Raw genomic sequence first — 16418 nt, 5'->3', positions numbered from 1 at the left:
CGCTGAGTTTCACCGCTCTTTGGGCAGTGGCACCTCAATGGTCTTCCGTCGGAAGACTGGTCTCCAAGCGCTAAAATTTACAAATGGGAAACAGGCGAATTGAAAAACTTTTGTGAGCTAATGGTGCTGGACCTGAAGGAGAAAGTGCTGAAGTTAAAGAAAGCTTAGGGAAGCTATAAATTAAGGGTAAAGAGCTGTCTTGAGCCAAGAAAAATGAAACTCATCGTAAAGGTGTGCCAGCACCAAAAAATTATTGTCACAGCGGCTACCAGACTGTCGATGGCTTTCAGCAGCTCAATTTTCTTAACACGCCCTGATTTTGCTTAATTCAATGCATGCATACTTTAGAAAGACGCGCTGCCTACATTTGGGGTCATGTGTTTTTTAAAGCACAGATATAGGCTGCCACGTGTGAAACCTGTTAGGTGGTCTGCTTCCCAAATATGACCCTTAAAGTGATTTTCATTACATTCTCAGCAGCAAGAACGCCACAGCTTCTTTTAACGCTACTCTTTATAGAATGGTGCTTCATCTTCAGGAAGTTCTCTCTGTCCTTCCTTTTCAATATCCGAGTGTTTTCTGCCTGTCTCATTGTTCACTGGTAAGCAAAGTGACTGAGACGCGCATGTTTTACGCTGCAACGTTGCTCCCGCTTCAGATGATGTGCAAAGCACGGAATCATCCAGTGCCTACAGCGGCGGAGCGCGCTCAGTTCCGCCGCTCTTTGGACAGTGCCACCTCAATGGTCTTCCACCAGAAGACTGGTCTGCCACTAACTTCTAGTCCCGTAAGTGTTCCCGAGCATTGTTGGTTGTGTGCATGAAAGTTCGACTTTGGGTTGTCTAGACACAAAGTAAGAAAGTAGCCACCTAATTCTTGGAAGTACATTTGCCAACAACCCAAGTGTGCAGATCAGAAAAAAATACACTAACAGAGACTTATATGGTCAAGAAAAGATGCTATTTTGAACATCAAATTAAATCCTATTGTTGAATTCATAATATTCTCATCTCCGAGTGACCCTCGGGGCTGCTATGCCCTTTCTCATTGGTTCATTTTGCAAACGTGGTGGAATGGGACTGTGTCCAGAATAACACCACCAGGCATTCATTCTCTGCGCTGTCCATCCTGCTAAAAGGGGCATGTTTTAATGATGGCTTAGTATTATATTCCGACATAACGGAACAAACTATTTAGTGTAGCTGATTGAATATGGTTGTACTGCTTAAACGAGGCTGTTTACTTAAAATTTGATCATAATGTAAATTTTGTGGTACTATTGCAATACCAGATATTGATTCCAGAACTAGCCATAATGTTACTTAGCCATTGAAGAGCTGAAATTTTCACAGCTAATGAGCCATAAAACTAGCCACCTTCTCGCACCTTGGCTCTACCAGCAACTCCTGTTTGGCTGCTCTTGCAAAAACCAACGTGAAAAAGTTCTTGCGATGCAATCAAGTGTCATTTGAAAATGCGACTTCATTTATTAGGCAAGGCAAAAATTCTGAACATTTGTTCATAAACTGCTGGTCATACGAGACAGATTATGAAAAACGTACGGGCCGAAACGTGGAGGACAGCGACAATAAAATAAAAAGTGAAGCGTATGACAATGAGCAGTGAAAAGGAATATGATATTGCAAATCATGTACAGATAGAAATATGGCAGTGTGAATGGGAGATCAAATGCACAAAGGATATTCTGGTTGAGGTTCCGGTTGAATCTTGGGTTCTATTATGGCCAAGACTTGGTTTCAAGATGAAATGAAGTTGGCCAATCATGCAATGTATCAGACAGATTAATAGCAATCTATTCGAGCGACAAAAATTCAAGCAGCATGGTAAGCTGGACCAGTGCATTTCCAATGCTGAGCAAATGTCCTGTAGTGCCTATTGTCGGCTCTACATTGGCTGTGTTTCTTGTGCTGTTATATATGCGCAGCTGTGACCCATTCATCGTTAGCTCTACATTGGCTCTGCTTGTGCTATTATATACTCATGCAGAAGTTTCTGTTGCAATGAAGGGAAAGGTGCAAAGGCAGAGCTTTCTGCACAGGTGTTAGTGCACTTATGTAGTCCAGCAGAATTCAACGGCGCTTCCTGTTTCGGCAGAACAGGCATGTGCCCCCCCCCGTCTACGCCTCTGGCAAGCTTGTGCAGTAGCGTCATCAGGGTGTCATTGCCACACGTCTTTCATTTTTGCATCTTTTCTGCCTTGCCTAGCCTCCTCCCTCAGTAACAGAGGCCTTTTTTTTTTTTTTTTTTACTAACATAGCTTAACTTGTATTCTTTCTTAAGTGTTGCTTTAGCTGTTCATATGATCATTCCACAGTAGCGCTCTCACTAGTTGCCATGACATGTATCTCAAGAAAATGCTCATCCCATCTACAGTTGCATGCGGAACTAAAAACGGTACACTCGCAAGCGCTTTGCATGTCTGGTGCCAGCAGTGAGAGTTGAGCCTAAATGCAAGCGCAACATGAAGTTTCATTGTGCTGAATTGTTGATTTGCTCTTTCTCACAAATGCTTTTTCCTGTTTCAGGCTCCTCTTAGAAAATCTGGAGCCAGTTTTGATTTTGACAGCAGCCTGACTTCTGTGTCTGCAATTAAGAGGTCAGTCTACTTTCTATATCTATCGCTTCGATGACTTCTATTTAGGCATGTCCTGTACTCTTATCTGCCCTGTGCTCAGTTGACAATGTACCAAAGAAAAATTGAGATTTGATTTTTCATGTTTGATGGAAGAAGTTGTAGAATCCAGCTACCAAGTATGAAGCCAGCACAAGATCAAATCTTGGTCGTGGTGACAACATTTCCTCGGGGACGAACTGCAAGAACGCTTGTGTACTTATGCTTAGGCGTATGTTCACAAGCCACAGATGTTCACAGTAAATCTAGAACCCCCACACTATGCTGTTTCTCAACACTTCTTATAGCTCAGAATGCAACTTTGGGATGCAAAACCTCAACAACTACAAATGTACTGCTAGGGCTAACTGTGTTCTTAATCTAGCAAGAGCCTTCAGCTTCTTTGCAAGGCTTTGCAGTGCTTTTATTATGTTTGCTTCTTGCATGTAATGCCTGTACATTATGATTAAGCAATGCATCACATGTCACCTTTGCTTTTCTTTCAGGGCATTGTTTGAGAAAGAACCTGTGGAAGAGGAAGCGTCTCCAGGGGAAATAATCAGCTCAAGTGCTCCAGCATCCACCACTACGAGCAGCCTGATTGTTAACTTTGAAGTAGGTCGCATTTTAAATTAAGGCTTTTGGAATTCCACGCATCGTAGTATCTAGTCAAAGGTTCGAAGGTAATTCATCTGCTCAGATGACATGATAATGAATGTGTGACCAAGGAACCCATGCGGGCTCTGAAACATCTCTTGACTTGGTCACTGACTGCAACTTCTTCATCAAGTTAGTACTTGCTCACCAGTGCTGAATTTAATATTTGACCGTTTGTACTTCAGAGATATGTTGCATATAAGGATATACGAGGCCTAACATGTCTTATATGAAATGTGATATCAAAGAATGAAAGGAAACACTACTACAACATGGATCTCAAACACACAGCCTGTGATGCCTTCCGAAGTTTTCAGCTCCCTGTTCCCAAGTTGCCGAAGCCTCAGAACAATTCTATAGCCCCGTTGCTAAGCATTACACAATGCAGGCCACAGGAATTGGTGTGCAATACTCGCAGCCCATTAGCTGATGCTAGTTTGAGATCCGTGTACTACATTTATTACAACAACCGTTCCATCAACCTTTCCTGCGACATTTATCAGCAAGCTGCCATAGGTTTAGCAACTTGTCAGTGGCCCTCTTTCTGTATGCACTTGCTGAATGAGGAGGTGTATCCCACATCATCCCAGTCAACTCCCACCTTGCTCTTTCTACACTCCTTGTCTGCTGGGTCAATGGAAACATGACTTACGGGGTACAGAACATTTTTTTCCTTATATAGTGCTGCACCTTCCAACCTCGGCTGGTGTTAGTATAGGTCAGTATTCACAAACTTGTTCTAACAGAATATGCTCTGGCAGTAGTCAGTGTTACAATAGTCTCACCACGTGTTACTAGCCGTCATGGTGGCTTCACGGGTAGTGTTCTTCTACCAAACCTTGGCTTGCAGGTTCAATTCCTAGCTTCAGTGGTTGCATTCTGTGAGGGGACGTTAAATCATCCATGTGCTGAGATGTCTATTCAGGTTGAAAAGGTCTAGGTGGTTGAAATTAATCTATTCCCTTCTGCTGCAGCATCTCGCATCGTCCCCATTATTTAGTAGTTTGCATATTACTATGGTAATTAATTTGCTGTGATTGCTTCGCTGCGCTGATGCCTTAAACAGCAAGCAGCCTGCAGTACTTTGAAAAGGAATAATCCACAAATCATGTCTTGTCTCGCTTTAATCTACTGAACAATTCTTCCTAACCCTAGTGACTGTAGAGAAACAGCTAAGGAAGGTTGACAAGAGTTATTACACATTTGCTCCTTTGCACTGTTTTAATTTTCTGTCTCCTTTTCATTTTCTTCCTTTTTTCTTTTTGACATACAGGAGTCTGTCTTGAATGGCCGACTGGAGCCAGTGAGCACTGTCCAGGGGTTTGTTGCCGAGATCGGTGCCAGTGGGTCCTTCTGCCCTAGGCACATTACGCTCCCAGTGACTGTCTTCTTCTACTCGCTGCATGACATCGACAAAGTAGTCTCGCCTTATTTGGTAAGACCCGAGAGGAAACTTGAACCGGAGATGTGCATTTTTTTTCGTTTCTGTATATCACAGTGATGCAAAAAGCATATCCGATGTCCAGGACATTGGTTGTGGAAACTTGCGCAGTTGTGTTCAGCTGTACTGTTATGTTGCATGCTGTGATCTTCTGGGTGGCACTCAATCTCTTGCGAAACAGTGTGGCTACGTATTCACAGGCCTTAAAAGTGCTGCTGCACAGGGGAGAGCAGAGCTGAGCATCCCAGACAATTGTGTTCTCGACTACTGCATGAGAACCTTCTCTCAACAAGACATAGCACAACAATAAAATGGCCACCTCGAAGGGGTGCTAGCAAATGGTTAAGGTACCTGGCCCATCACTCCCAGCATCTTCATGGCAAAAGATGTGTGGAATACAACCTGCCGTGGTTGCTCAGTGGCTATGGTGTTGGGCTGCTGAGCACGAGGTCGCGGGATTGAATCTTGGCCACGGCGGCCGCATTTCGATGGGGGCGAAATGCGAAAACACCCGTGTACTTAGATTTAGGTGCACGTTAAAGAACCCCAGGCGGTCGAAATTTCCGGAGTCCCCCACTACGCCGTGCCTCATAATCAGAAAGTGGTTTTGGCACGTAAAACCCCATAATTTAATTTTTTTTTTTTTTTTTAATGTGTGGAATACAGTTGCGAACAGCAGTAAACGTTCTGCATGTTGTGATTGGAAACACCCTCACGAGTTGCCATTGCTACAGCTCTCCATAATATTTCGTCATGACATGCACCAAGCCATAATCCAGATGCCTCATTCAGTTTGCATGCTGTATGTCCTACAAGCCTTATGCAGGATGTGTGGCATTGTACTGGATGTAGGTATTAATTCAGGTTTCAGATATATATATATATAGTTTACTTCTTTTCTTTAAATATGCGCAACTAAAGTCAGATGGTTAACCTAGACCTCGTTGTGTTTTTCAGGGTCATATTAACCTTGGCATGAAAGGTTACCATGTTCCAAAGACAGGAACAATACAAGTGGTGAGTTTGTCATGCTTTTGAAGAGATGCCAAGTGTAGCCTTTTATTTCTTTCTGTTCTGTTTCTAGATCGTGTTTACTTGCTGTATCATTGCTTTGTGTGTTTCTCAGCAGAATTGCCGAGTAAACATTTCCATTTGTTGTGTTGAAGATCTTTGATACTCTGTCACGTGTTAATAATGGTCTTTTCCTTTTGTAAACTATTTTGTTTTGTTTGTTGCCTTTTTTTCCCTTGGATGTTGTGTCTGCGATAGCAACCATTCGCTAAACCATCATTTAACAAATGCCTTAATAAAACAGCACCTTTTACCTTTGATGTCAACATGTCAATTTAGGCAAAGGATAGGTAGTATTGTAATCTTTGATAATCTGATCTCTGCTTACTAAGCTGCAGGTAACGTGACTCTTGACCAGCCCACAGAGTATTGGCCTGGTCATCAGCGACCTATAACTTGCCAAGTATCATGTAGGCTTGATCCATTGCCTGCAGACAAAGAGCTTTTAGTTATTTGTTCATTTTACTTACACTTTACCTGCATACCCACAAGAAATGAGAAACCACCAGTCTACTTAGATTTAGGTGCACATTAAAGAACTCATTCTGGAGTCTCCTACTATGGCGTGCCTCATAATCAAATCATAGTTTCGGCATGTAAAACCCCACAATTTAATTACACAGCCGCAAGGCATTACATGAGGGGAGGGGAGGGCATGGATTACAACATAGCACGAATAGCAATAAATTGTTGTGCAAGATACATAATAAAAAAAATGTTTAAAAAGCACGAGAAATTATACAGAATATACAGAAATTACCATAAACATACATTCTAAACAATAGAGACTTTTCAGAAGAATAATTCCATTGATGTTGGCGTCATCATAGGGAACAGAAGAAGAGTTCATTATTAGTTTTGTTAATGATATCGTCTGGGAGCCGTTTCCATTCTTGTATTGTTCTTATGAAGAACGAACTATAAAAAATGCGTCCTTTGAACATGTATTCTAATATTTTTTTGATAATTATCTTGACGAAGCTAGACATATGTCCGTTCTGAGAGGTATTTGTGGGGATTAATGGCATTCTTATTGTAATAGTGAACAAATTTAAGCCGAAGTTTCTGCCTTCCGATTGTTTGGTTGTCACCCCAATGTCCTTTTTATTTCAGAAATACTTCAAACTGAATTATAGTTATTACTTGCAAATCTAGCTGCTTGATTTTGCACTTCTTCCAGTCTATCGGTAAGATACTGCTGATGAGGGTCCCAAATTACAAAACATAACCTAGAATGGATCTTACATACAAAAAGTAAAGTGTTTCTTTTATGGTTTGTGATACCTGTTTAATATTCCTTTGTATAAGATATATAAGCCCATCTTGATTTATATATTTGGCCTGGCGTATATATTTGGCCATATACGAGGGTTGTTCCGAAAGTAAGTTTCATAATTTTTTTTAAAAGAGAAAATGGTGCACTAGGTGAAACAAACAATTGCCATAAGAATCCACACCCGTTGCTGGTTCAGCGACAGAAGGAGCATCAGCGGAGAAGGAGAGACGCATGCGCAGAGCGCCAAAGAAGAGACGGTAGCATGAGACCAGCATGCCCGAGGTTATTCGAGTACAAATCACAATGGCAGACAGACGTGTGCTGACAATATGGTCGCTAATGGAAGTGTGTGCTGTTATCCGGTATGAATGGGCACATGGGACTTGTGTGTTGGTCATCCATGAACACTTACAGATCGTCTATGGTGAAGAGGTCATCTATCAGACTTTGCATCATAGGGCACCGAGTTTTGCCAGAGTGGTTTCTTCAAACTGATTGCATGCTACGACCAATGTCTCGGTGACGGTGGTGACTGTGTAAAAATAATGCAAGGTGTATAGTTCTTGATGCCATGGTGTATTTTTTTTTTTTTTTTTTTTGCAGTGAGGTTTCCATGTGAAAACTATTAATGAAATTTACCTTCAGAGCGTCTCTCCTAAATATACGGCCCATCTTGTGTTTTCACTTAGCCAACATCCCTTGTGTGAACAGTACACCAGCAACCTATAGCTTACCAAGTACCTCGGAGGCTGAATCAATCGGGTCGCAGACCAAGAGCTTTCAGTTACATCCTGTCTCATGTTTTCGTTGTGCCAACAAACCTTGCATGGAAAGTTCCGCCCTTTATTAGACATACCGGACAGTGCACTCACTCGGTTCCAAAGCTGCTCGATTACAACCCCAGCACATGTCTGGCGCATGGTCCATCCTTCGGAAAGGGGAAACGATGCACCTTTTTCACTGTCGCATTGTCACTTTGAAGTGATGGACACAGCAAACAGACGAATTATTGCAAATTGAATAAATGTAAACTCCCTAAGGGGTGAGCTTTCATCCACTGAAGAATTGTGTAAACCAGTGGCGGCAAAGTGGCGGCACGGGGGAGGGTCGTTATTAATGATGTGGTTTAAAATTGGCTGTTCTAGTTTCGAATGTACAAGGACAAATCAGAAAGTCTTTGCCCCCTATTTCTTATTAGCCAAAATAACGTACATACAGGTAATTATAAATATACATACTATTCTACGTACCTTGCACTATTTTTCCACAAAGTCCCCACACCATTTCAGATGTTTGAACTGTTGCAGCACTAAATTTGAGATGTCCCTGTGCCATGTTGTCGTCGGTCAGCGAAGCAAGCGGCCTCCCCAAACGCCCATTGTCATGCAAGTCTTCGTGGCCTTTTGCGAACTCTCAACACCACGACCTCACACTTCTTGAAGCCAGACACCTTTACCCATACGTGGGCCGCATTTCCCTTGGCATTCCGCTGGGCATTCATCCCTTGCTCCATAGAAAGCGAATCGCACTTTGTTGTTGTACGCCATGGAAGTGTGAACCACAACCACCATCTTTAACAACTGACGGTAGTGCCATGCCACGGAGCTACTGGAAGATAAGGCCAGACCAGTCCGAGAAAGGTCGACTGCTGGGAAAGGACATGTTGACTTCGCATATACAGCCGTAACACTGAACATTGGTACACTTGTCTGTGAAGAGAAGCAAGCCATGCCACCTGAAAGTTTTGTACTATATCGGCATTTTGCCTTCCACAGCAATTCTTGCAACCTCAATTTTGAAAACCCAAAAGCCGAATCCTAGAGGTCTGAAACGTAGCCACCACCCTTGAAGTATCTTTTATTTTATGTGCTGTGCGACTAATTCGAAAGTGAATTGAGTGATAACTCACTGCATTTTGTCAAACATTTTTGTAAACCGTGGATGCTCAATGCTGTTCTGTTACAGACGCTGTTCAACCCGCATAACACAGTGGTAAAGATGTTCGTCGTCCGATACGACCTCTCGGACATGCCTCCCAACTGCCAGACATTCATTCGACAGCGCACTCTGTTCATGCCCACTGATGCCTCAGAGAAGGACCCCGAGGCCAGCCGCTGGCTCCGTTATCTCATTCACCTCAGGTGTGCAATTTGCTGATTGCAAACCAATGGACTCGTGAGCTAGAGCTGAATAGCAGTGCGTACAACCAACTTAAGTCTCCCACTTGTGCCAGAATGTTTCACTAGCGCACAGAATTTTTGGTGCTTATATCACGGCCGATGAAAACCATGTTCCAATTTATTCTGGCTGTAGTGCGCTCACTTTTTCTGTCTTGTAGGCCAATTGCAATGAAATTTTTCACTGCAGAAGCAGCCTAGTTTCAAATTGTGCAGATATAGAGCATCCTCCATGCTAAGTTTCAATTTTAAGATATGAGGGAATATGTCGCAATATGCTCATTACAGTAGCTATTTTCGATACCAAATCAGAAGAAGAAGAAGAAAAAGAAAAAAAAAAGGTCACCATTATGGCTCACCTGAAGTGATGCATGACAAAGAACATTGAGAACCAGCATGACTTGGCATGTCTTCCAAGATTAATTGGCACCTGTGGCGCATAGAAAAATCTTGGAGGGAATGTGCTGGGATTTACATTGTATCCTCTAACCACTAGGTGCCTACACCATCTGCTTAGATTCTAGTTGTGGCTGCTAATAAAAAAATTGGACAATTACCAGCCCTGCAGTTTTCCCAAGATTGCTTCAGTACTATGTACACTCAACCACAAAATTTTACGAAACACGAGGTGTCAGAAAAAGCTGAATATCTGCGCAGCCTCGCAACACAGCCTAGTATTTGCATTTACAGCTTCTATTGGTACACATGTACAACATTGTGATGCTCAGTCTTACTATCATTATGGGCCGCTCGAAAATTGAGCATTATTTTCGAGCATTTTCCACGTCCCGTGGTCCATAAACTTATGTCATTGACTGTACGATCAACTTTCATGAATTCAACCCTGACGGGACCCACGAAACTTATCTAAGTATCCTGTGGGTCGAAAGACACAAGACGCCGAAAAAATGAGATTTAGCGCTGATTCACTTGGCAAAAATCCTAACACACCCACGAATTGATTGCGCACTTGCCTCTTATGGGTTCAAAGTAGAAAACTAGTGTAGAAATAACATTAGAGCTCCTAACCAAAGTACAAATCTAATGTGCACCTTATGTTAAAAAGAAATGTTGCGTGTGTCCAATCATGGCAATAAGAAAAAGGATGAAACCAGTGGTACTTTACCTTCACAGAATATAAATTTACTTAATCTTAAAAGTCCACCATTGTCACTCTCTAATGGCACTTACATCACTGTCTATGAACCACAGCATGTTGTCCTCTGTACAATCCACTCTGTGTTCGATGTTCTGCATTTATCAAAATCGCTCTGCAATATTCACCAACGGGATGGTCACCCATGCCTAGACTAACCAATTTGCTAGTTCATTGTTCAGCACATGCAGTTCTTCAGAATGCCAAAAACATGTGACGGCACTTGTTGCCACTAGCATAGCGTGTAAAATAACTGATCTTTTTAATTGAGTTTCGTAATTGTACTCAAAGTGGTGAGTCATGCTATGTGATAAATTGTTCCGTTGCCACCTTGTAATGGCAGTGGCGCTGGCTGGTCTCACTCTCATGGTAGGCTGCCATAACTGTCGCGAGCACAGTTTTGGTTTCATATCTGATTGCACCATGCAGGCAAATTTCAGGCCGATTTTCTTGGAAATACAGACGCACAATCGGTTACATACTCTAAGCATTCATTGACAGCTACCGTTCCTGCTTGAAATTTTTACTAGAGCAGGGAAAAAATAATCGTTTTCGGGGGAATGTGATGTATTTTCGGTGTATTCAATGTACTCTCAAGTGCTGTCAAGACAGATATTGCTGCTATCAGGGTCATCGTTGGAGGCCCCATTGGTGTCGTTCTAGTGCATGCTGAACATTCAAGCTTGAATTATCCAGTGAAGGCCCATTTCAGGGTCGAAATTATAAAACCGTGGGTCCATGGAAATGTATAGGTGCTGGCCAGGACTTTCGATTGGGATCGAATTAACCAAAAAATTTAATGAAATGGAGTCAGTATAGCATAAGTCTGCAGACCACTCATTTATAACCAATTCTGCTGAAGCGAAAAATTTTGTTGCAGTTGACCTTTGAAGGACCCCTCACCAGGCTAAATAGCAAATTTTGGTTATACGCTGCAAGTTGTTACGTACCGTCTAGGGAGCATTCCACCACAAGAATTTTTCAAATTGGTTCATTAATAGTCGAGATAAAAATATTTCAGTGGCACAAACCCATAATTTCAGGAGGCGAGTGTCATCGCCAACATAGTCACTCTCTCCACTTGCCCCCATCTAGCTTCGGCAAGTGGAATTCCTTCCCTGCGTTCTCCCATACCAGAGCTGGAGATGGATCACGTCACGCACACATAGAGGGCCCAGACTTCTTCCCCTACCCCCACTTTTTATTGTGCAGTGCACTTCCACCGACATTCTTGCGCATGAGCTGTTGTGTTGGTTTCGTTTTGTGCAGCGCACGATTTTGTGCACTGTGCACAATAACACATGACTGGTGGTATAACTCAGTGCTACATGAACACTGAGGCAGACACAAGCGGATCACAGAGCTTGATTGCACACTGGAGCATGGTAGAAAATGACGTAGTTTCGTTGGCCGCGCGCGCTACTGAATGATCTGGGAGCAAGCAGACGAAACGGAAGTACATCTCTGTAGTTGCAGTGCGAAGTAAAGCAAAAACATGCAGACATTCGGTTCGTGTGTTTTATTATTCCTCTAAAATTTAATTCGTCTATTGAAGCAACCGATTACACATATAACAGATGTTGCTTTTAATAATTCTCGGAAGTGTCGTGTCCCTATGAGCAACCTCACAGCATATACATCTACGTAGGCGCACTTGCTGATATACGTCGTCCCCTTGTCTTGGAGTGTGACGCCTGCGAGGGGGAGTGCAAACGGGATTTAGTTTCAAATTTTAGCTCTCTTCGCGGCACTTAGTGATGTAATCCTTAGAAGACATGATCGCAAGCGCGCATTGTATGTGCACTACGCTTGCCAGCTCAAAATGGCTAGACCTGGTGAGGGGCCCTTTAAATACAGGTTATAGCAGTAACCTGTATTTAAAGGCAGACGATAGATAGATAGAAGGCAGACGCATAGAAGGCAAACGCAAGCACTCGCCCACAACTGAAGGTGTACTATTTGGAGATGTGAGGCACACACGTACATAAACACACACACACACAAAGTTAGTTGTGCCTAATTTAACAATTTCAAAGACGCTTTTCTGTGCATCTAACTATACTCTTAACTAAACATTCTCTTGTGTGTCATCACTTGTGTCTACCTTCCTTCTTTTTTTCCCCTTGTTGTTGTGTTCCCCCTTGTTGTTCCTAATTATTGTCTTTTTTTATCATTTTTCTAGGTTTGCGAGCTCAAAGTCCGGACGCATCTATCTGCACACTGATGTGCGCATAATTGTGTTTCGGAAGAGTGACTTGGATGCAGCCACCATTCACGGCGATCGTCCGTACGAACTTCGCTCCTTCACCCAGTGCCCTGTCAACCCGAAGTTCTCTCCCTGCGAGTGATTTGATGCCACGGTCAATGAAATAAGAGGAGCTCACTCTTTCATGCCCACAGACAAAACATACACACACGCTGGCTGTTTCTTGTTCTCATGGACTTTCGTGCTAAGATTGGTAGAGGGAAATGTATGACGCTGAAGCTGTTTGAGCACTACGAGAATTATGGGTAGTGTACGGGAATTTTTCTTACGATATTGGCTTGGCTTCGCTGAGGAAAAACATTCCAGCTTCTTATTCTCGAAATTCCCAAATGTGAAGCATGCATGCCTTGCAACGAAGTTTCTCTGGAGCATGGGTAACATTAACAGCTAATGCTTTCTCTCGCGTAGTATCCTTCAAATAAGTAAACGACGGGAGTTCAGTATTTGTTTGTAAATGTAGATGACATACCTGCGGCAATTCAGTGGCGATCTTTCTTGCCCACTGTAATATTTGTTCTAGAAGCACTCGAATGGATTCGGTAAGTGGGTAGACGAAATGCAACTAATCTTTGTTATTTATGAATGTGCAAGAAGAAATTGGATTCGAGGTTGTAATACAGTCGACCCTCGGTGTAATGAAGGTGCGCCCGATGCAAAAATGTTTTAATTGTATCAAATGTTCAGTACAAGTGTGTACTCGTTACATGCCGATATTGCCAATAAACCATTTAGATTTACTGTGTTATATCCCGGAATTCGTTACATTCGCGTTTACTATAGTTCATCTGTACAAGAAATTACAGCTCTAGGAAGCGGAAGGGCAATGTCGAGGCAAATCTGCGGATTACCTGTGGTTGCCACAATGGCTGAACCACTTATGTGGCGGTGCATTCATACAGTGGGGCAAGGTTTCCCTCTATTAAACTTAGCATGACGGTCTACGAGTGTTCCCCGTTATTGTTTGGTTTGAATAGAGTGATCTCTTTTATTGTGACTGCAGATTGAATAAACATCTGTAGAGCATGCACGTCCTCCCAGAAAACCACCTGGCCATGTGTTTCTTCTTTTATTTTTTGCTTGTTGTTGATAGTAAAAAACAAAAGATATTGTTCATGTATGCTGTTAACTTATTGTCTAAGAGACTCTAATAAATCACTAGGAAATATGTAGAAATAAACTGCGTTTCTTGTCATTACTGTTTCATTAGAGATATCCTAGCCGGCTTGGCACTTTCTGGTTTCCCATGTCATTTACGGTCTTGCAGGAGGATTTGCTGGAAACAATGTTGGCCACTCTTCACACTTTACAGATGAATATGCGGACGAATATGCTCAGTATGTGGTCTGCAATTTGCATATCGCAGCAATAAAATGCTGATGTGCTTGGAAAAGTATTGAAGGATCTAACGAACAGGTTTTCATGTGGATTTGGCTGTCGACTAGACCACCAAATTCTCTGAAGTTGTTAGTTCTTTGAATTTAGGATCTACAGTGCTGGTGTGGTTTTGGGCAGCTGAAAGGCATGGTGACCAAGTCCAGAATATATGTTTTTCTTTCACCAATATGTAGGGACATTAATAACGTATTTGCTTTTATTCTGCTGTAAAAATAATTTTCATAAACGGGTCTCCTTCCTTTTATGCCATACTCTTGCATTCCTCCAAGACGATGCATTATTAATCTTAAGGTTGCAGTCGTAGTGGTAGATAGTTGTAATGTGTTTGAGAAATGTAATGCCGCAGCAAATGCCCAGAGGAGGCCTCTTCTGCTGCCGGATGCGAGTTGTGCGAATGGTGGAACTGTTGAATGAGCATAAGTGTACGCAGAGGAACGTTTAATTAGATTCACATATCGCCCAGTGATTAAAGATGCGCAGCGCAGTTAGCCGTGACAATTTCAAAAGTGACCGTATATGAAGCGCAATAGTATTGTGCAACATATTGTTTTTGACGTAACAGCCGTATATCGGGAATACTGCAATGCTATAGTTAATAGTTCTGTGGCTGCACTGTTCTTAAGATGAACACATCTCTAAATATAGCGCCAGGTAGAGGCGCCCGTACGATATAAAAATGCCGGACAAAAGCAATCCTAGGTGGCGTATTTCTTTTTTTCTTCCAAGTTGTCCGCTGGCTAGTTTACACCATCGAAGAGCTGCAGTTTTAATAGCTTCGATGCAGCTTTTTCAACATATTTGTTACTTGCGTCCTGCCCCACGATTGGGACTTAATACATTCTCGTTGTTTTCGGAACGCCTTTTCTCATTTAGCACGTTGCGGATAACGGCAGCAACTCGCCCGGCCTTGCATGATGCGTGTGAACTTTGATGATAAAAAGAAGGCCGGAATGAACTACTAGTCGCATATGACGCACGATATAAGATTGGCCACGACTACCGGCTGTCGGAACAAGAATAAGCGCGTTGACCTTTTGAGCGTTATTCTTTAATGAAATTTGTCTCGCGTGGGTGTGTTCGGATCGAGTGTTCTACATCGCTGGATTAGTCAGCCGTATGACGAGCTGATGTGCGTCACGCTGAATTTGAATCTCGGCGTGGGAGCCATGCAGCACAATTGGCGAGTTCCGGACATTGCAGGTCCTCGCCGGACCTGCAATAAAGTTTTTTCACTCACTCACTCAACTGTCACGGCCGAACAATCAACCACCGCTAGGAATAAAAAGAGAGCAGCAGTACTATTCTAGTACACTGTAGCAGTACTAAAAAGGTCGCGTACAGCAGGACACCTAGCGTAAATTTTATCCGAAACCACTTCTTGAAGGCATCGTTTCCTACAATAATTGTATGCTTGGAAGGCTGGCCTTTTGAATATTTCGCGGACGATTTGTGGAACAGCAGTGCATTGCTTTCCGACAGTGATAAGACTGCAAGTTCGCCCCGCGTTAGGACACCCCACTAAACTCGGTGGCCCGCTATGAATGAGGCCTACAAAAATGGAATAAAGCAAGCGAGCCAAGCCAGTGATCACAGAGAAATGCAGCGATGGTCAAGCGTAAAAGGCAGGCGCAACGTTTAGCTATCGGCATGGTCCTTTATTCTATAGTATGTGTCGTAAATCTATTCCGAGCCATGAGTCTATGTTACAAGCAATCGACTACACCGTAGAGTAATAGTGCTAAAAAACTCGAGGACTACACTTTTGAACACTGCCACTAGGTGCCGCCACCATCTTCACTACAACCATTAATTGGGAAGTGTTTTGACAGGACATCGGGCACTTTGTATACTATGTGCCCGGTGACCGACGACTTTTCAGTGTAATCAAATGAGTGGCCATTCAACTTTCGTCAGGGATTGTTGGGATTACTAAAAGACATAAGAGGTGAGAGCTAGAATGCTTGGTAGAGACCATCTCGCGGGTATCATGTCTACCCTCATAGCGCATCGACCTTTGCGTCTGCATGTCCTGCCTAGGTTTGTTTGCTATGTAGAGATATTTTAAGGTTGGTCTAAATGCGTCCTTGTTCGGCTATACCTTTACTGTTGCCAGGAGATGAGTGATCATTTAACGCTCCTAAAATTGTTGCGTGCTGCAAGAACGAACTCCTTCTCCTTGGCAGCCAGAACATGCCGCAAGACTCGGCCACCAAACCAAGCAAAACGAAGGGAATAAAGAACCTTGCTCGCGTTCTGAGTGACAAGGACTCCGACCTACCATCTCCTTACGCCAAGAATGACGACGGTGAATCCGTGCTGCCATCGGCATTCAGGTATGTGACCTGTG

At 42.9% G+C, this 16418-nt stretch overlaps 2 protein-coding genes across 5 annotated transcripts in view; both read left to right on the top strand.

The window, feature by feature from the left end:
• The window catches only part of atos (atos homolog atossa), a 107221-nt gene extending 93368 nt beyond the window's left edge, over window positions 1-13853 (top strand). The window contains exons 8-14 of one of the 2 annotated variants that reach the window (XM_050178401.3): window positions 659-787; window positions 2547-2617; window positions 3139-3247; window positions 4563-4724; window positions 5688-5747; window positions 9043-9218; window positions 12593-13853. In XM_050178401.3, coding sequence (XP_050034358.1) covers window positions 659-787; window positions 2547-2617; window positions 3139-3247; window positions 4563-4724; window positions 5688-5747; window positions 9043-9218; window positions 12593-12758 — 873 coding nt within the window. In that variant the 3' untranslated portion in view covers window positions 12759-13853. The remainder of the gene's footprint in view (window positions 1-658; window positions 788-2546; window positions 2618-3138; window positions 3248-4562; window positions 4725-5687; window positions 5748-9042; window positions 9219-12592) is intronic. The other variant, XM_055070913.2, reaches the window with a different exon arrangement.
• A 2007-nt stretch (window positions 13854-15860) lies between these two features.
• Wdr37 (WD repeat domain 37) overlaps window positions 15861-16418 on the top strand; it is a 166667-nt gene continuing 166109 nt past the window's right edge. Inside the window, exons 1-2 of one of the 3 annotated variants that reach the window (XM_050178407.3) lie at window positions 15861-16016; window positions 16259-16404. In XM_050178407.3, the coding sequence (XP_050034364.1) occupies window positions 16262-16404 (143 nt within the window). In that variant the 5' untranslated portion in view covers window positions 15861-16016; window positions 16259-16261. Of the gene's footprint in view, window positions 16017-16254; window positions 16405-16418 lie in introns of those variants that run through there. The other 2 variants (XM_050178406.3, XM_072288258.1) reach the window with 2 other exon arrangements.

The sequence above is a fragment of the Dermacentor andersoni genome, chromosome 5, assembly GCF_023375885.2.
Source record: "Dermacentor andersoni chromosome 5, qqDerAnde1_hic_scaffold, whole genome shotgun sequence".
Lineage (NCBI taxonomy): Eukaryota > Metazoa > Arthropoda > Arachnida > Ixodida > Ixodidae > Dermacentor > Dermacentor andersoni.
This window is presented reverse-complemented; position numbering and strand designations above follow the sequence as displayed.